Below are 21,276 nucleotides of genomic sequence, written 5' to 3'. Positions count from 1 at the left end.
AAGGAGCCTGGCAGGCTACAGTTCACGACATGACTGAGCAACTAAGCACGCACACAGAATAGGAAGAATGAGGGCGGGAGGAAGAACAAGAAGAGAAAGAAAAAGGACCATAAGAAACAAAGATGCATAGACTTGTGAAGTCTGCTTGGGAGGAAAGAAGATGCAGTTGATGTTAAGCACATATTTGTTGGATTCCCATCAGCTGAATCTGTGAATTTCCTCAGCAGCCACACCTAAACACTGTCAAGTATGATCAATCTTTTGGTTGGGATTTTGAAGATCCTCCTGCCCTGACTCAGTACATTTTCAAGTTCTTTTTTTTTTTTTCCCCTTCTCCTATTGATTTTTTTTTATAAATAATATCTGAAAGTTTATTAAAAAATACTGAACAACAAACTATCTTACACCTTTCAGGAAGAAAAAACACTAAATTTGAAAAGACATTACCCACTGAATTTGGACACAACAACTCTACTCAGTTAAGAGAAACATTTGTACAGTCCAGGTCTTTATTTTTACACCCATCAGGCCATGAATTCATAGGGGATGGGCTCCAACAGTTCGGGTTCCTTTCCATTGGTCCTCACAAAGTGTGCTTCTCTAGGTGGAGCAGGCTGGCGCTTCAGCTGAACCCAAGTCCCTTTCTCTTTGGCTTCCTTCTTTTTCTGATCATTTTCCTTCACATGTTTCAGGAAGCTATCTCGGCTCTTAGAGTGCTTAATATGCTCAATACGCACATTAATTCTCTTGGCAAGAATCTTGCCCTTAACTTGTTTGTTTACAATGATGCCAACAGCATGCTGGGTAACACTGTAGACTCTCCCAGTTTTGCCATGGTAACATTTGTGGGGCATTCCTTTTTGAACAGTACCCATTCCCTTGATACCTACAATATCACCCTTCCTGTAGATTCGCATGTATGTGGCCAAAGGAACAACTCCATGTTTTCTGAAAGGCCTGGAGAACATGTAGCAGGTGCCCCGCCTCTTTCCCTTTGTGTTGGTCATCTTGGCGAATCACTGGAAGATGGTGGTTCCGGCTGAAAAGATCTCCTATTGATTTTACAAGAAGTATCATGGCCTGATTCTCCAATAGTCCAGCTCACCCTGCAGTCCATGAACTGAGCATAAGGAGTTCTGATTTGCTCTGACCTTATGCTGCTACTCTTTGAGTGGGGTCAGAAGATCTTGCCAGGTGCCATCCGTATAATCTTGGTTGAGCTTCTCCTAGTCTCCAGCTCTCATTTATTAAGTTTGGTGAGGTTTAAAGGTATTGAGGAAGAAAATCCAGCCAAGTGGTCCGGGAAGAGATTACACTCAAGACTTTGTGTGCAGCACGAAGGGGAAAGGCAGTCATTGGTCTCAGAAGCTCTGAACAAGATTCAATTATGTGTTTCAAAATAATCAAGCCTAAAAGAGGGATACTTTTCTCCTAACTCATTTTCACCAAAATGGTCTTATATCTGACTCTTTGTGACCCCATGGACTGCAGCACGCCAGGCTTCCCTGTCCATCATCAACTCCCAGAGGTTGCTCAAACTCATGTCCATCGAGCTGGTGATGCCAACCAACCATCTCATCTTCTCGTCCCCATCTCCTCCTGCCTTCAATCTTTTCCTGCATCAGGGTCCTTTCTAAGGAGTCAGTTCTTCGCATTAGGTGGCCAAAGTATTTGAGTTTCAGCTTTAGCATCATTCCTTCCAAAGAAATCCCAGGACTGATCTCCTTTAGAATGGACTGGTTGGATCTCCTTGCAGTCCAAGGGACTCTCAAGAGTATTCTCCAACACCACAGTTCAAAAGCATCAATTCTTTGGCTCTCAGCTTACTTTATGGTCCAACTCTCACATCCATACATGACTACTGGAAACATTTTTGAGAAAGATTTAATTATAAGACAACAAACTCCAAACACATAGAGCTTCACTCCATTGTTGTGGTAGTCCTTTCATGTACATTTCTCACATGCCAGAACTTGTTATCTGATTTCCTAGAAAGACTTCCTTAAGAGCTAAAGAAAATTTGAAAACCTCTCAAGTTCCCTATTAACCTAACAAATGTTCCACAAATTGAGAGATGCAATCAAGAACAATAGAAGTTTAAAATGCTTCCTGATAAAAGCTGAACACCACCAAAAGTCACGGCAAAAGATATAAATAAGAATGGGAGATATAAAAACATATAGTAAAATTTAATATGTGTGTGATTTGGCTTAGCAAGTATTTTCTAAGGAAATTAATATTTTGGGAGCAATCAGTTCAAGGATAATGTATAATAGAAAGAAATTGCAATGACGTAAATATCCATCAACTGGGTCTGTTGAATAAATCATGGTACAGCAAATATAGTGGAATACTATGGAACCACTAATAAAGGTGATGGAGTGCTACATTTATTGAGACAAAGAGGTGTCCACAGTATTACGTTAAGTAAAAATGCTAATGAAAGAACAGTGTGATACAATTTTGAAAAATCTAGAAGAGACCCACTACAATGTGGTAGGGTAAGAAGAGAACTTCACTTTCTTCTTTTCTGTCATTGATTTTTTTACAATGAGCATTCATTGCTCTGACAGTCAGCAAAACCACTTAAATTTTTCCACTCACAACTCCCATAACAAAAAAGAAATAAAAATGGTCTGCATGAGCTAGGAAGTATTTACATGAAAAGTGAGTTACACCGTTTATCCCTGATATTGGAATCCAAGGTCTGCACCACCGTGGCAGTGACAAATGGGGGAAGGCTTGGTAAAGACGTGATGTTCCGGGAAATTTGTTGAGGAAATTCACAGGCCTGAGATTCTAAGGAAAGTCTAAAATGCTGTCGCCTTTTATGGTGCTGTGTATGTCTGCTTGCACGCCCTTAGACATAGGTTCTCAAGCATGTTTTCCAGTGAACCTCAGAGCCTCTGGGTGAGTGTCAAGGGAGCGGACTCTTTTCACATTCCCTCTCTCCATCCCTGATCCCAGAGGAAGTCCTCATTTTAGAATACTCAGCTACACCGAGTACTAGTCCTGGGAAAAGCTTGAGTAGAGGAGGCCCTCCCCACAACCTCTCCACGGACCACGGACCCTCTTCCTCCTCCCAATCTCCTCTCTCACCACCCTCTGTCACCTAAAGGAAAGGAAAGTGAAGTCGCTCAGTCACGTCTGACTCTTTGCGACCCCATGGACTGTAGCATACCAGTCTCTCTGTCCATGGGATTTTCCAGGCAAGGGTACTGGAGTGGGTTGCCATTTCTTTCTCCAGAGGATCTTCCTGACCCAGGGATCGAACCCGGGTCTCCCATATTGCAGGCAGACGCTTTACCGTCTGAGCCAGCAGGGAAGCCTCTGTCACCTAAGGTTATGCTCAAATTGTCTGCTTCTGTCAGCTGTGATCTCCCACCCCACGTACCTTCCTCTAAGAGCCCCGCCTTCTCTCCAGGCTCCAAAGTAGCAGTGCCTTCTATTCCTATCTCCCTGTGGGACGAAAGCACAAAGCACCTCCTATTATCTCAGGGCTAGTTTCCTGGTTAGGAACAAGTGAAATTACGCTAGTGTAGATAATCAATACCCTGGCAAGTATTATGTCACTAGATTTAGTTTCATTAGAGCGTTAACCTGGAGTAATCAGTCTCTAATAGTGAAATTTTAAACAGAGTTACAGACTAGTTGGAAAGATATTTTGGGGGTTGTGGGGAAGCTAGTTAGAACAAGGATTAGAAGCCTTGTTTCCCTGTTGCCCAGCCCAAGACCCTTCCGGTAATAGTTCACTGCCTCTTGTTTTCTCCTTCATTAAGATTCAGTACTCTTAGCACTATTTTATAATTTAAAGAAAATTGCGTCTTTCATCACTTGAAAGGGAGACAATATATTGCCATAGAATATGCAAATAAAGCTGATTTGAATAGTGTTTTTAGTCATCGTGGTATCTCAAAGTTTTATCACATTATACTAACATTTCCAATTTAAAGCAAAAAAGTATTCAAGATAATGTTGCTGCTGCTGCTGCTGCTAAGTTGCTTCAGTCGTGTCCGACTCTGTGCGACCCCATAGATGGCAGCCTACCAGGCTCCCCCATCCCTGGGATTCTCCAGGCAAGAACACTGGAGTGGGTTGCCATTTCCTTCTCCAGTGCATGAAAGTGAAAAGTGAAAGTGAAGTCGCTCAGTCGTATCCGACTCCTAGTGACCCCATGGACTGCAGCCCACCAGGCTCCTCCACCCATGGGATTTTCATTCTACATAATTTATCACATTTGTAGGTTCATGCATCCACCACCACAAGCAAAACACAGAACAGTTTCTTTACTCTAAGAAATATCCCTATCTTTTTGTTTGTTTGTTTTTATTTTTGGCTGTGCTGGGTCTTCGTTGCTGCTCTGGCTCTTCTCTAGTTACGGTAAGTGGGGGCTCCTCTCTAGTTGCCGAGTGTTGCCACCTACCCTCCTGATCTCTAACCCTGAAAATCACTAATCTGTTCTCTATTCCTAAAATGTTATATTAAATAAGTTAAATAAATGTTTAGATTTGTTAAAGAATGTAAAACACAGAAGGTTAAATAAATTGAATGTTAAAAGTTCATAATGTTAAAATGTATGTATTAAATATTGAAATGTTAAATGCTAACATTTAAATGTTAAATAAATAGAAACATACTGTACGTAACCATTTAGGACTGGCTTTTTCTTATTTTTTCCCCTCACTCAGCATAATTCTCTAGAGATTAATCCAAATTGCCACATGTATCAGTAGCTTTTCCTTTTTTTTGGCTGAGTAGTATTTCATGGTAAGGCTGTGTCACAGTTTTTTGAATTATCAGCCACTGAAGGAACTCTGGACTATTTACAGTTTGGGGCTATTACGAACTCAAATGTTATGGGTACGCAAATGCTATGAACCCCTATGAACATTTATGGATGGGTTTTTATTTAGATATATGTTTTCATTTCTCTGGGGTAAATGCCCAGGAATAGAATTGCTACATCTTGTGGTATTTGTGTGTTTAGTTTTCTGAAAATCTACTAACCTGTTTTCCAGAGGGCTGTGCCATTTTGCTTTCTCACCACCAAAGTAAGAGTAATTCAGCTTCTCTGCATTCCTCACCAGCATTTAGTGTTGTCACTAATTTTTATTTTCACCATTCTGATGGGTGTACAGTAATATCTTATTGTGATTTATTTTAATTTCCCCAGTAGCTAATGATGGTGAACATCTTTTGATGTCCTTATTTACCATCTTCAGTGAAATATATGTTTATGACTTTGACCTATTTTCTAGTTGGGTTATTTGAGGGATTTTTTTTGTGTTGAATTTTTATATGTTTTTTCTGTGTTTTATTTTTATACGTATTTAAGGTATAAGTCTTTGCTGGATATGTGGTCGGCTAATATTCCCTCTCAATTTGTAGCTTGTGTAACCGATTCACATGGTCTGTCATGAAGCTTCCTTGTATTTTTCCTTAGGAATTTGATAGCTTAGTTGGTAAATAATCTTTTGTTTTTTCATCATTTCTTCCATTTTCTTCTTTTTTAATGTATTTATTTTAGTTAGCTAATTACTAATTACTAAGGAGGCTAATTACTTTACAATATTGTAGTGGTTTTTGCCATACATTGATATGAATCAGCCATGGGTTTACTTGGGTTCCCCATCCTGAACACCCCTCCCACCTCCCTCCCCATCCCATCCCTCTGGGTCATCACAGTGCACCAGCCCTGAGCACCCTGTCTCATGTATGAAACCTGGACTGGAGATCTGTTTCATATATTTAATATACATGTTTCAATACTATTCCCTCAGATCATTCCACCCTCACCTTCTCCCACAGAGTCCAAAAGACTGCTCTATATATCTGTGTCTCTTTTGGTGTCTTGCATATAGGGTTACTGTTACCATCTTTCTAAATTCCATATATATGTGTGTGTGTGTGTGTGTGTGTGTGTGTGTGTGTGTTAGTATACTATACTGGTGTTTTTCTTTCTGGCTTACTTCACTCTGTATAATAGGCTCCAGTTTCATCCACCTCATTAGAACGGATTCAAATGTGTTCTTTAATGGCTGAGTAATATTCCATTGTGTATATGTACTACAGCTTTCTTATCCATTCGTCTGCTGATGGACATCTAGGTTGCTTCCATGTCCTGGCTATTTATTATAAACAGTGCTGCAATGAACATTGGGGTATACGTGTCTCTTTCAACTCTGGTTTCCTCGGTGTGTATGCCCAGCAGTAGGATTGCTGGGTCATATGACAGTTCTATTCCCAGTTTTTTAAGGAATCTCCACACTGTTCTCCATAGTGGCTGTACTAGTTTTCCCACCAACAGTGTAGGAGGGTTCCCTTTTCCTCCACACCCTCGCCAGCATTTATTGTTAGTAGATTTTTGGATAGCAGCCATTCTGACTGATGTGAGATGGTACCTCATTGTGGTTTTGATTTGCAGTTCTCTGGTAGTGAGTGATGTTGAGCATTTTTTCATGTGTTTGTTAGCCATCTGTATGTCTTCTTTGGAGAACTGTCTGTTTAGTTCTTTGGCCCATTTTTTGATTGAGTCATTTATTTTTCTGGTTGAGCTGCAGGAGTTGCTTGTACATTTTTGAGATTAATTCTTTGTCAGTTGCTTCGTTTGCTATTATTTTCTCCCATTCTGAAGGCTGTCTTTGATAAAGAATCTGCCTGCAATGCAGGAGACCCCGGTTCGATTCCTGGGTCAGGAAGATCTGCTGGAGAATGCATAGTCTACCCACTCCAGTATTCTTAGACTTCCCTCCTGACTCAGCTGGTAAAGAATCCACCTGCAATGCGGGAGATCTAGGTTCGATCCTTGGCTTGGGTGATCCCTTGGAGAAGGGAAGGGCTACCCAGTCCAGTATTATGATCTGGATGGTGACTGGAGCCATGAAATTAAAAGACGCTTACTCCTTGGAAGAAAAGTTATGACCAACCTAGATAGCATATTCAAAAGCAGAGACATTACTTTGCCGACTAAAGTCCATCTAGTCAAGGCTATGGTTTTTCCTGTGGTCATGTATGGATGTGAGAGTTGGACTGTGAAGAAGGCTGAGCGCTGAAGAATTGATGCTTTTGAACTGTGGTATTGGAGAAGACTCTTGAGAGTCCCTTGGACTGCAAGGAGATCCAACCAGTCCATTTGGAAGGAGATCAGCCCTGGGATTTCTTTGGAAGGAATGATGCTAAAGCTGAAACTCCAGTACTTTGGCCACCTCATGAGAAGAGTTGACTGATTGGAAAATACTCTGATGCTGGGAGGGATTGGGGGCAGGAGGAGAAGGGGATGACCGAAGATGAGATGGCTGGATGGCATCACGGACTCGATGGACGTGAGTCTGAGTGAACTCCGGGAGATGGTGATGGACAGGGAGGCCTGGCGTGCTGCGATTCATGGGGTTGCAAAGAGTCAGACATGACTGAGCGACTGAACTGAACTGAACTCTATAGTTCATGGAGTCGCAAAGAATGGGACATGACTAAGTGACTTTCACTTTCACTTCCGATTTATTTAAAAACTTGTCCAAACAGCATTTGAGATTTTCCGGGTGGCACAGTGTTAAAGAATCAGCCTGCCAATGTAGGAGACACAAGTGATATAGGTTCAATTCCCAGGTTGGGAAGATCCCCTGGAGGAAGAAATAGCAACCCCTTCCAGTATTCTTGCCTGAAAAATTCCATGGGCAGAGGAGCCTGGCAGGCTGTAGACCATGGGGTTGCAAAGAGACAAACGTGACTGAGAACTGGGCACAAAAAGCATTTAAGAAACTAGGTATTTTTTGACAATGCTAGTGTAAAATTGCTGGGTTATACACAAAACTAGTTAATGTCCAAAAGGCCATACCATAACCTTTGGGATTATCTTTTCCACCAGATAGAAATTATTTGCACCTCCACCGGACAAGAATGTATAAATTCACCTCCATTCCTGCAGATTTGTTAAGTAGCCCAGACAATAGATTTCAAATGCACAGGTAATCAATACAAACCTGGGGTTCTTGGTAGATTGTTCAGTTTAGGGCAGACCATCCAGTTGATGTTGACCTATCAAGGAGCAAATTGCTAAGTATTTGCTTTCCAAGTCAGTTTGAGGAGGGTTCAATAGACTTCCCTTAAATTTTCCAGGGCAGAAATTTATAAGCAGGGCAGTGAGCCAGGTGTCCTCAATGGTCATGGCAAGATGTACTGAAAACTACTCTTACTATTCTGTCATTCTAGGTTCCATTTAAAATTGTTGATGTCCTGCCTTCAGGCTAGCAGTCCCTGAGACCCTTTCCTCCTTCATCTCAGATCAGTTTCATGGGCCACCAAGCCCTATGGGGATTGGTCAGTTAACACACATGCCTGCATCCATGACAGTGATGCGCAACCCAACCCTAATTCAGATCCAGAGGCTGCAACCTCGACTTCTCTGATGTCTAGAGAAGCCCGTGGTGGAAACTTAAAGAGGTCTCCTCCTCCTGGGGCACCAGCCTCCAGAGGGCTCTCATTTCCACTGCCTGGAGCTCTTCAAAGGCACAGTTCCTGGTGGTCCATCTAATACCTTGCTTTGGGGAATTCAAAAGCTTACATTTATTCATGAAGTACTGTTTCTGAACCATTCTCCTGGATAAACAGATCCTGGGGGTGGCTCCATTTCATTAATCAAGGTCTCAACAAACTCCTCCACTCTCCAACTTCTACTTGGATGAACTGAAAGTGGTTTCTGTTTCTAGAAGAAATGTCTTCTTAACTGGCTCACTGACACATGAGTGTCTCCTCTCTTTCTTTTTTCGAAACATAAACTATCCTGTACACAATGAAAGGAGTGCAAAACACAAATGTTCCACTGCTTAATGTGAAATTAAGGAGTGAAAAATCTGCCAAACACCACTAATCGAGGGAGAACGTTGCTAGGCCAGAAGCCCCGCTATGCCTCTTTCCAAACACAACTCCTTGCCCTCCCCAGAGGGAACCACTATCTTGACATTTGAGTCCATCTTCTCCTTACTTTACTTTAGAGCTTTACCAATTTTGTATGCATCCCTAAATAGCATAGTGTAATTTTGCCTACGTTTAAACTCTTTATGAATAGTCATACCACATATCTTGCTTGTTTATGAGCTTCATTCATTTTGCTGAGTCTAAATGTAGTTTGTATGCATTCATTGCTATATAGTATTATGTGACGACACTGCATTTACTCATTTTTTAATCCATTCTACCATTGATGAACACTGGCATTTTTTTCAGTTTTAGTGAATAGGAATATAAACTATAAAGATTCTTGTACATATTTACTGCTGCAAATGTGCCAATAGTTTCTCCGAGGAGTGAAACTTCTGGGTCACAGTGTTAGGATATCTCCGACTTTAGTGGATAATACCAAAGAGGTTTGCCAGTTTCCTCTCTCACCAGCAGTCCCCATCATTTTATGTGAGCAGTTCTATTTTTAGAGATCCGATGGAAAAGCCTATGTGGCTAGTGACCTTCTAGAGTGATGCCTTTTTCTTTTGCTCCTATGGATCCATGCACATCAAAAGTAGCCAGGTTGCCCAGAGCCCAGATTGAATCTAACTATGCCAAAAGACAATAGGTGTCAAAGTCATCCTCACTGAGCAGGTGACAGTACTGCCACAATATCATGGACACATGGTCAAAGAAAAGATATAATTTTAACACGTAGAAGATAATTTTGTAAAGCATAAAAATATTTGTTGCATTAAATGGCCTTCACAGAAAATAAGAAGAAAACATTTATTGACAATTCTATCACTCAATGAATCCCATTGTCTTTCTGTGCCTCCTTCCAGACCTGGCTCAATTTACTATTATCATTTTTTTACATAACTGTAGTCACAGTATAGATGTAATTTTCTGCTTTGCTCTATTCCCTTGACAAGATACCATGAGTCTTTTTCCATACCTTGCTACATAAGCTTCCTAACAATCATTTCATTCACTGTGCAATATCTGCCAATAGTGGCAGCTCTGGAGGAGATAATTGAGGTGGGTTTTAGTGCCACCCACTCCAGTATTCCTGCCTAGAGAATCCCTGTGGACAGAGGAGCCTGGCAGGCTACAGTCCATGGCGTTGCAAAGAGTCAGACACGACTGAGCAACTGAGCACAGAAAGCACAATCTCATTCTTCATTTCCCACAAAAAGCCTCAAATAAATATTCAGTCAAAGGAAAAAGGGCACACACTCTACCTAAATGCAGCTCTAAGTCCCCTGACCTCCCTCCCACAAAACTGTGTATCGTAAGCCCTGACCATGCAGCAATGCTGCGATTCTATTGACTACCAAGGGTATACTGTAACTCAATTGTCCCCTGTTGCTGAGCCTTCAGTTTGTTCCTAATCCTTTGAAATTTTCAATCATGTCCATTCACAGGGCCATTTTCCTTCCTTTGGGCTATTTCTTTACCATAAAGACTTAGAAGAGGGTTAATGAGTTAGAGATGAGTATTTTTAATGGATCTTGATACATGATATTCAATACTACAGCACTTTACAAAAGGGGCGTTGCAATTTACATTTGCATGAAGGATGTATGAATGGGCACACTGCGTTAACCAAGGTCTTTAGTTGCAAACTAAAGAACTTATTGGCCCTTCCAGAGGTTCAGCGAATATGTCTTGGAGGCTCCACAGCCATGAAGAATCCACACACCACACTATGCATCAGTTCCAGAGAAGATTCTGTTGTGATCAGGAGACACCACTGCAGCCCACCTGCTGAGTCGGTGTACTGGTTGATGATAGAAACTCTGCTGTCCTCAAAGCTGTACACCTCTGCTGTCATTGCCATCAGAAAGTAAGTTCTGTGAAAATGAATCATGTCTCAGGTGGTGTTTTTTGAACGAGACAGACTTTACCTAGACATTTTTCTCCCATCATGGATTGATGAATATATGAATACACATTTCCTCTTCTATATCAAATTCTTAATTGGATGTATTTGTAAGTTACATGTCTATATCCTTGTTGCAAAGAAGCTTGGGAAAATGAGTTCTATATTTTTCCTTAAGAGGCAGGACTTAGAATTTGACAACTTCCTCTAATGTACAAAGATAGTTCAAAAGATGCTGGTGGCCACAGACAAAATATGTCTCACCTTCCATAACTACCAGCATTAGATAATTAAATTGCTTTTGGTAATCAGTTATAATTGTTTTTTCACTTATCGGGTTACTTATTAAATTTCCTTTCAAGTTTCTATACATCAACTTTATATCCATTCACATAAACTATCTGTGCACCTTCATCTTTTAGAACCTGTGAATTTATTTATTAATATATTCCTCATGGATGTGTAGGAACTTTTATATGCAATAGTGATTAACCTTTCTTGTCAGTGTTTTCATCATTCAACATCTAAATATCACAATCACTTCTATGCAGGGCAAAGGGCAGGTAGACTCGGCTTATTTGGCCTCTGTGCCCTTTTATTGCCATGATATTTAGTCTAATAAACAGCTAGTCTCTTGATACATGTCCAGAGAATTCCACGTAACTCTAGAAAGAGAATAAAAAGTGAATTAAAAAATCACAAGTCTTTGTTTTAAGCCTTTGCCCATTTCATGGATCTAGTTATTCTAGGAGGCATGAGAACACTGTGCGTTTAAGTAACTGAGATGGATGCTAATCATGTCTCAGGTGGTATTTTTTGAACCAGACAGACTTTACCTTGACATTTTTCTCCCATCTTAATCATGGATTGATGAAACAAAGGAAACTGTATTTGTATTTGTTCTTTGTGTTTCATCTTTCCTCCAAAGGATCATTAGTTTACAAACATTGACCTCAAGTTGAACCCAAGCTCTAAGTCTACACTCTAGAAGTAATCATTTTATATATGGGAGGAACAACTAAATTATTTTATTAAGCTTATAAACACTTTATCAACAGAGGCAGAAATTGTCTCTTTCTCAATTTTGACCCCTTACTATTGCTATCTTATATGCCCTTTATACAGAATTATACAGCAGCCAAATCACATCCTCAAGACTCATGGCATCACACAGCATTCTTTGGGGCCAGCCCTGGAACATCATCTTTTCTCCTCTACCAATAAGAGTACAAAAGGTGCAGGTTACCTCGTAGCCCACTGGACAAATGCTTAAATCTTTCTGGATTAGACCTGCCCATGTTTTCTGACACATGTGGATTTGGCCCTGCTAGTTCTGCCCATGACTGGGAATGTCTCTGGAAGGACTTTGTCAGATGAATGGCATTTCCCACTATGTGGTGAACTGTGTGCTCCCATGGATAACAAAATTAAATCCAACCGACAGGACTGCATTTCAGAGAAGGGTGGTAGAGGGACAAGCAACCAATCAAAAATATCTAAAGCACCAAATTCCATTGCAGAGGAGACATCTCGCATATCCTTGGTTCTGTTTCCATGGTAGTAAGGGTTGCTTAGAATATTCAAAGGCAATTTAAATGCATTTAGGCCACAGCTTACAAGAGGATCATCTTAGGAAAATTAGAAGTGAGTAAACATTAACTGCTAGTAAAAATAAGCAGTATGAAAAACACACTCATCTTGCTTTTTTATTTAGTAAAAAATAAAAAACATTTTCAACATCTGGAAACTTACGTTTGCTTCTAACTTGGGTTTAGGATGACTCATTTCAGACAGTACCACAATTGCCATATGCTGGAATACAGAAATTTGAGGCTGCTTATTTTTAAAATTTAATTTTTAAGCACAGAACTATTAACTTACATTACCATTTGCTCCAGGGCCAGCTTCAGGAGTGCATAGACCAGATACAGGAAGTATCTCCTGTACTGGAAATACAACTCCTCACTGATGTGTCAGTATTAGAGCTTCATTTCTTTAAGCTCTGATAACTTCTTAGCCTTTCATAGTCTCTGTAGAATTCAAAGGTCTCTCCGAGAAGAAGCTTAGACTGGCACCTTCAAACATTACCAGTTGTCATCTGCTAACAACCTAGACAGCATATTAAAAAGCAGAGACATTACTTTGCCAACAAAGGTCCTTCTAGTCAAGGCTATGGTTTTTCCAGTGGTCATGTATGGATGTGAGAGTTGGACTGTGAAGAAAGCTGAGTGCCAAAGAATTGATGCTTTTGAACTGTGGTGTTGGAGAAGACTCTTGAGAGTCCCTTGCACTGCAAGGAGATCCAACCAGTCCATTCTAAAGGAGATCAACCCTGGGATTTCTTTGGAAGGAATGATGCTAAAGCTGAAACTCCAGTACTTTGGCCACCTCATGCGAAGACTTGACTGATTGGAAAAGACTCTGATGCTGGGAGGGATTGGGGGCAGGAGGAGAAGGGGACGACAGAGGATGAGATGGCTGGATGGCATCACAGACTCGATGGGCGTGAGTCTGAGTGAACTCCAGGGGTTGGTGATGGACAGAGAGGCCTGGCGTGCTGCGATTCATGGGGTCACAAAGAGTCGAACACGACTGAGCAACTGAACTGAACTGAACACCCTGGTAGGAAGCTGGAAAAGGGGCTCAAGATGAACATAGAGAAAGGAAGAAGGGATTGAAAGAAGGATGTGCAGTAGGAGAGACAAAAAGTCTATTTCTGAATTTTTCTTGTAGGGCATTGCCTGACTGTAATAATGGAACCAAAGCTTCATGTTGCCTTTATTTTATAATTTTGTCTAACAAATATTTTCATAGCACTTGCTAGATGTAAGACACTGTTCTATGCAATTTACAAATATTTGCTCATTTATTTCTCATAACCACTTTAGAAAATAGGCATTTTTATGACCTCAGTTGGAGAGATGAGGAAACAGGCACACACAGGCTGAGGTGAGGGTACAAAAGGTCTTCCAGAGCCAAGAAGTGACAGAACTGAGCTTCTGGATCCAGGTCCAGATCTGGCTCCAGAATCCCTGCTCTTGACTGTTCCACTTTGCTCGTATACAAACTATGAATGGTTTCAACTTGGTGGCAAGGGATGCAGGCGAGGAGTGAGGTCAGGTTAATGGTGACAGCTAACTCCCAGAATTCTGTTCCCAGGTGGAGGAAATATAATAATGTTCAGGTGGAGACCATATGATAATGTCTATAGAGGACTTGGGAGATCCAAGTCCTGGAATTTGATCCCTTCCTCTGCTTTGGGTAACCTTTTGAAAGCAACTCACTGCCTCTGTATTCATCTGTGAATGGAGATTCTGACGTTGATCGGATAAGAATTTTAATTTTCATATAAAAGAGAGGGTGAACCCTCCCCAGGGGGCAGTTGGGTATTAGCATGAGGACCTGTGAAGGAAACTTCACTTTTCATTCCTTTGAAAGCAGAGAATAGTGGAATACGGGACTCGAGTATTTTGTGGAATCTGAAACTCTTCTCTGTGACTGGGCATCATGGGAATTTTCTTGGCCTGTGCTGTAAAGGTAGCATGATCCTCTCTCTATGAAGGATGTGGGTTATTCACTATTTCCAGTGGTACAATTGCTTCATTATGCCCACATCCACATTTTTCTATTTATAGCCAAAGAAAAGGCCCATTGTTGATGCCAAATCAGCACCTGAAAACAAATGTATCATAATTCTCCTAAAATGTCTTAGACTCTTCTGAGGAACAGTATATTTTATTTGAAACTGAAAAGCAATTTTCAGTCATCCCTTATTTAAGAAAATGGTGTTAAATCTTTCCAGAGTATTAAAATACCTAGATCTTTAAAGGTATTCAAGCTTTAAAGATATTGCAAATAATACTCCACTACCCTCAAAATTGTGTTTTCCTTTAATAATGTTATGTGTTTTTGCACATTAGTAGTTTATCCACAGAAGCCTGGGTTTCTAGCCTTTGAGAGCTACAGAGGACTGAAGTGCTTGTCAGCCACCATTCAGAGACCATTGAATTCCAAAGTCTCGGTGAAGAGTGGTTTTGGTCCCTCAGGGGACAGTTCCTTGGCTGTAAACAGAAAACTGGTGCTCGGATGCTGTTACTGGCATCTAGTGGGCTAAGACCAGAGATGCTGCTAAATGTGAACAGTTTCCTGAACAGCTGAGGAATGCCCTGAGCAGCTCCCCTACAAAAAGAATTATACGGCCCAAATGTTGATCGTGCTAGGTTGGAGAAAGCCTGCAACAAAGATGTTCAAAACACTATTCGTAGGACTTCTTACATAAGCCCTTCATTCTATGCTGCTTGCTTTACAAACCTCCTTTATATATAAACAGGCAGTCCACCTTGGAGCTTACCAGCTCATAAGGGTGCCCACAGGCCTCTGAGTTCACAGAGGATCAGAGAAGCTCTATTTCAGGGCTTCAGGTTCTAAACCAGATTAAAAACAGTTCTGTAAGCTAGTCCAAGAATCTTACCTTCATTTATAACTTAGAGAATGTATTTGTTAAGTCCTAGTCTTGGAATGAACTTTTAGAAGGTACCTTTGAAAACTGGGTGCTGCCTTGATGGCATTCCTTGGTTCAGGTCTTGGGAAAATAGAGGTGTCTGCATTGTTCAGCTTCATGCCCTTTAGCTCCTGGAACTACTAGGATTGAGTCTCTACTAGTAAGATCTCTGTCTGAAGATGAAGAATCATGGGTGGGGTAAGATGGTGGGCTTTGGAACCAATGTCATCACTTTTGTATATGTGGTCTTCCTGGCTCTAATCCTCGGGATACTCACTCATCTGAAGGTACCAGTTTTTACAGACTTGCTTTTTTCCCCCCTTCAATGTTTATTTGGCTGTGCTGGGTCTTAGCTGTGGCATGTGGACTCTCAGTTGAGGCATGTGGGATCTAGTTTCCTGACCAGGGATGGAACCTGGGCCCCCTGCATCGGGAAGATGGAGTCTTAGCCACTGGACCACCAGGGAAGTCCCTTTACAGACTTGCTTGAATATGAAATGATTTATCCAAATCATGTGCTCCAATATCTGGCACATAGTAGATGTTCATTTAATGCTAATTCTCTTCTCCCCACCTGTTTTTCTTAGGGAGAACTCTTCCCTTCCTCTCCTCTCACATAAAAAAATGAGACATCCATCCTTCTGGATGCATTGAGAAGGGAGTTTCCACCCTTTCTTCCATCTGTTAACATCTTCTCCAAGGGAGGGGAAAAGATGCATCTGATTGGCAAGACCTGAGGAAAGGATATATAATAGGGTCCCATGAGTCCACATGAAGCTTTTGTGCAAATGAGACAAAGGTCCCACTCTGGATGGACACAGCCCTCTAAACAAAGGGCTCACCAAGCAGATGGCATCTTTATTCAACACAGATTCAAGCTAGCGTGGCCAGCTTAGCAAGCAGAGTGTGAGCTGGATTTCAGCATCACTGCCTTCTTCAGCTGGCACCAACATCTTGCACTAATACATGCGTTCTCAGTTTTAGAACTGGCCTCCCTGCAAAAAGCATACATTTCCCTCTGCCCTGGATTCTATGGGAAAGCACACCTGGGTCAAGGCCGATGGACAAGGTTCCAGAAGCAGACTCCCTCTACTCTGCACGTAAAAGACGTGAGGCAGATGACCACTTCCCCTGTGGGATGATGTCTGCTCTTGTCTGACTTCCAGGGTCTAGAAATCTAAACTTGGGGGAGGAACAGGAAGCCTGATCCTGGCTTGTGGGTTCCTATGACATTCTCCATCTGACTCCTAACTCTGTTGCTCCATAAGGGAAAGAGGTACCATTCTGGCAGCTCCAAGAACATATTCATTAATCCTTACCTCTATTCATTTATTCCACAAACGGTTTTTGGCATCTTCACGTGGCAAGTACAATGTTAGTACCCAGGAGTAAAACTTTGAATGACACAATCTCTGCTCTAAGAGTACTCACAGCCCAGTGGAAAAGAGAAACTAGTCACAACATATTAAAACCTATTCTCTAATAGATATATCTGCGGGAACATGGGACCAGATCAAGAGCTTTACTTAGCCTGAGAGGATCAGAGAAATCCAGGCTTTTCCCAGGAGAGGTAACATCTACTGAGTCTAGAAGGTGGAGGATATTTTTTTAATGTAATTTTATTTCTTTGTGTATTTTTGGCTGTGCAGAGTCTTCGCTGTTGCTTGGGCTTCTCTCCAGTTGCAGAGAGCCCGGGATGCTCTCTAACTGTGGTGCTCAGGCTTCTCGTTGTGGTAGCTTCTCTCACCGCGGTGGGCTCTAGGGCAGGAGTGCTTCAGTAGCTGTGGCACATGGATTCAGCTGTTGTGGCTTCCGGGGTCTAGAGCACAGGCTCAATGCCTGTAGCATGTGGGCCTAGCTGTTCAGTGGCATGCGGCGTATTCCTGGACCAGGGATGGAATTTGTGTCTTCTGCATTGACAGGCAGATTCTTTACCACTGAGCCTCCAGAGAAGCTGACAGAGGAGTTTTATAATACACACATGGAAGTGAGCGAGAATGTAGCACCTAGGGTGATGTTCAGGAGTTCCATTTGGATAAATAGGTGAATAGCAGTATCAGCAATTAGGGGAGAAGACATAGAGGGAGAAGAATTTTAGACATTTCGCTTTGAAGTGATGACCTGTGTGGCACCCAGAGTTGTCTAGTAACCTGGTGGCTAAAAGAATTTGGAGGAAGAGGGACAAGGGAAAACCATAGTGTTATTGAAAACCAAATATATGCCAGTTACTAAGTGATTTACATGCTTTATTTCATTTAAATTTCCTCAGACTCTATATCTCTTATTATCTCCACCTTGCAGATAAGGAAAAAAGGTCTTTCTCAAAGCCACATAATGGCAGAGCTGGAATTTGAATCCAGGTTTTTTAGGCTAAAGCAATGATCCTTCTAGGATTTGAGACTGTTTCTGGGAGAGATGATGGGGGTCAGGGTTGGAGAGTCTCGTTTGGGACCTTTAACTCAGAAATGATGGCTTATTCTGGTTTGCATTTGTCTTATTAAGGCTGTATCCAGATGTTCTTGTTGGGATAATTTAGGCATATATTGTAATTTCATTAGGTATTCTTTTCTTTTTCCTTTTTTCCCCCTTGTAAGAATTATTCATGTAGTAGCATCTTTTAATTACTATTTTCTTTATAAGTCTGAATTTGGACTCAATATCAGTTGTTTTTCATGCTGTTACTATGTTGGATACAGCAGTTTGCTGGCTGACTCCCAATCAACCGTAATTTAACCTGTTTTGGTAGAAGTGTAACATTTTCACAGCAGGAAAACTGATCATAGTTGACCAAGCTCACAACTTAAATTTTGTCTCAAGAAGATAAAAAGTTAATCTCATGAGCTAGAATTAGTGTACACATTGTAAGAACTGCAGCTGGTGATGTCACAAATAAAGCATTTACTTGAGTTTATTTTTGAGGTTGCCAAAGGAGGAAACCAGTACTCGTTTACTCTGATGAGAACTGGCTCTCATTCTCTGGCTCCCTATCCGTCTCTGCCTCCCTGTCTCTCTCTGTTTCTTTCCCTCATCTCTATCTCTGTCTTTCTGTCTGACTCTTTCTCTTTGATGTTAATGCATTGGAATTCATTTTTTAAACTTTCAGTTCTCAAAATTAGAAAAGGAAGCCCCCCTTTTGAGAAACATATTATCTGACCATATTAATAAGCATGGAGGAATATCCAGACAGCTTGAACATCTAGGTTTCTTTCTCTGAAATTCAGTGGCAGGGGAGCGGTGGGTAGGAAGAAATCAAAGATTCTATTTAAACCAATCCACCTGCAATGTGGGAGATCTGGGTTCCATCCCTGGATTGGGAATATCCCCTGGAGGAGGGCATGGCAACCCACTCCAGTGTTCTTGCATGAAGAATCCCCATGGACAGGAGAGCCTGGCGAGCTACAGTCCATGGCGTCAGAGTCAGACACGACTGAGCGACTTAAGCACAAGACACGGTAGAGTAGTAAACACAGATTATCCAGTAGAGGGCAGTGCTGACTTATCCATGGATACCTTCAACGGAAGAACCAAAATGTAATAACAAAAGCCTTTTTTTTTAAAGGAATTCCCTGATAGGCAATAGGTAATTTTTACCTTAGATGCATTGAATTCAGCAAAAATGCCTCTGTTGGAAAGAAAAAGCGTGGTCATCAGCTTTACCTTCTGAATACCCAGGTTTCAAACTGGGCTACCTCAGCCCAGGTTTGCTATGACCAGTGCGTTCTCTTGGCAAAACTCTGTTAGCTTTTGACCTACTTCGTTTTGTAGTCCACGGCGAAATTTGCCTGTTACTCTAGGTATCTCTTGACCTCCTACTTTGGCATTCCAGTCCCTATAATGAAAAGGATATCTTTTTTGGGTGTTAGTTCTAGAAGGTCTTGTAGGTCTTCATAGAACTGTTCAACTTCAGCTTCTACAGCATTACTGGTTGGAGCATAGAATTGGATTACTGTGATATTGAATGGTTTGCCTTGGAAATGAACAGAGATCATTCTGTCGTTTTTGAGATTGCATCCAAGTACTGCATGCCAGATTCTGGTTGACTACGATGGCTACTCCATTTCTTCTAAAGGATTTTTGCCCACAGTTCAGTTCAGTCACTCAGTCATGTTCGACTCTTTGCGACCCCATGAATCGTAGCACGCCAGGCCTCCCTGTCCATCACCATCTCCCGGAGTTCACTCAGACTCATGTCCATCAAGTCGGTGATGCCATCCAGCCATCTCATCCTCTGTCGTCCCCTTCTCCTCCTGCCCCCAATCCCTCCCAGCATCAGAGTCTTTTCCAATGAGTCAGCTCTTCACATGAGGTGGCCAAAATATTGGAGTTTCAGGTTTAGCATCATTCCTTCCAAAGAAATCCCAGGGTTGATCTCCTTCAGAATGGACTGGTTGGATCTCCTTGCAGTCCAAGGGACTCTCAAGAGTCTTCTCCAACATCACAGTTCAAAAGCATCAATTCTTCGGCGCTCAGACTTCTTCACAGTCCAACTCTCACATCCAAACATGACTACTGGAAAAACCATAGCCTTGCCTAGACGGACCTTAGTTGGCAAAGTAATGTCTCTGTTTTTGAATATACTATCAAGGTTGGTCATAACTTTTCTTCCAAGGAGTAAGCGTCTTTTAATTTCATAGCTGCAATCACCATCTGCAGTGATTTTGGAGCCCCAGAAAATAAAGTCTGACACTGTTCACTGTTTCCCCATCTATTTCCCACGAAGTGATGGGACCGGATGCCATGATCTTCATCTTCTGAATGTTGAGCTTTAGGCCAACTTTTTCGCTCTCCTCTTTCACTTTCATCAAGAGGCTTTTTCCTCTTCACTTTCTGCCATAAGGATGGTGTCATCTGCATATCTGAGGTTATTGATATTTCCCTGGCAATCTTGATTCCAGCTTGTGTTTCTTCCAGTCCAACATTTCTCATGATGTACTCTGCATAGAAGTTAAATAAGCAGGGTGACAATATACAGCCTTGACGTACTCCTTTTCCTATTTGGAACCAGTCTGTTGTTCCATCTCCAGTTCTAACTGCTGCTTCCTGACCTGCATTTGGCTTTCTCAAGAGGCAGGTCAGGTGGTCTGGTATTCCCATCTCTTGAAGAATTTTCTACAGTTTATTGTGATCCACACAGCCAAAGGCTTTGGCATACTCAATAAAGCAGAAATAGATGTTTCTCTGGAACTCTCTTGCTTTTTCCATGATCCAGCGGATGTTGGCAATTTGATCTCTGGTTCCTCTGCCTTTTCTAAAACCAGCTTGAACATCTGAAAGTTCATGGTTCATGTATTGCTGAAGCCTGGCTTGGAGAATTTTGAGCATTACTTTACTAGCATGTGAGATGAGTGCAATTGTGCGGTAGTCTGAGCATTCTTTGGCATTGCCTTCCTTTGGGATTGAAATGAAAACTGACCTTTTTCCAGTCCTGTGGCCATTGCTGAGTTTTCCAAATTTGCTGGCATATTGAGTGCAGCACTTTCACAGCATCATCTTTCAGGATTTGAAACAGCTCAACTGGAATTCCATCACCTCCACTAGCTTTGTTCGTAGCGATGCTTTCCAAGGCCCACTTGACTTCACATTCCAGGATGTCTGGCTCTAGATTAGTGATCACACCATCATGATTATCTGGGTTGTGAAGATCTTTTTTGTACAGTTCTGTGTATTCTTGCTACCTCTTCTTAATATCTTCTGCTTCTGTTAGGTCCAGACCATTTGTGTCCTTTATCGAGCCCATCTTTGCATGAAATGTTCCGTTGGTATCTCTAATTTTCTTGAGGAGATCTCTAGTCTTTTGTTCTGTTGTTTTCCTCTATTTCTTTGCATTGATCGCTGAAGAAGGCTTTCTTATCTCAGATGACCATTATATCTACTACTTTTTGCCCACAGTAGTAGATATAATGGTCATCTGAGTTAAATTCACCCATTCCAGTCCATTTTAGTTCACTGATTC

General features: G+C 41.5%; 1 protein-coding gene across 1 annotated transcript; it reads right to left on the bottom strand.

Annotated features, from left to right (window-relative positions):
* Window positions 1-479: 479 nt before the first annotated feature.
* LOC138443780 (large ribosomal subunit protein eL21-like) lies at window positions 480-1,022 on the bottom strand. The gene has a single exon (XM_069596748.1). It carries the CDS (start codon window positions 1,005-1,007, stop codon window positions 525-527), a length of 483 nt encoding a protein of 160 aa, XP_069452849.1. The 5' UTR covers window positions 1,008-1,022; the 3' UTR covers window positions 480-524.
* Between the last annotated feature and the right edge of the window lie 20,254 nt (window positions 1,023-21,276).

The sequence above is a fragment of the Ovis canadensis genome, chromosome 7 (assembly GCF_042477335.2).
Source record: "Ovis canadensis isolate MfBH-ARS-UI-01 breed Bighorn chromosome 7, ARS-UI_OviCan_v2, whole genome shotgun sequence".
Lineage (NCBI taxonomy): Eukaryota > Metazoa > Chordata > Mammalia > Artiodactyla > Bovidae > Ovis > Ovis canadensis.
Note: the sequence above shows the minus strand (reverse complement) of the source record. Positions and strands in the feature narration are given on the sequence as shown.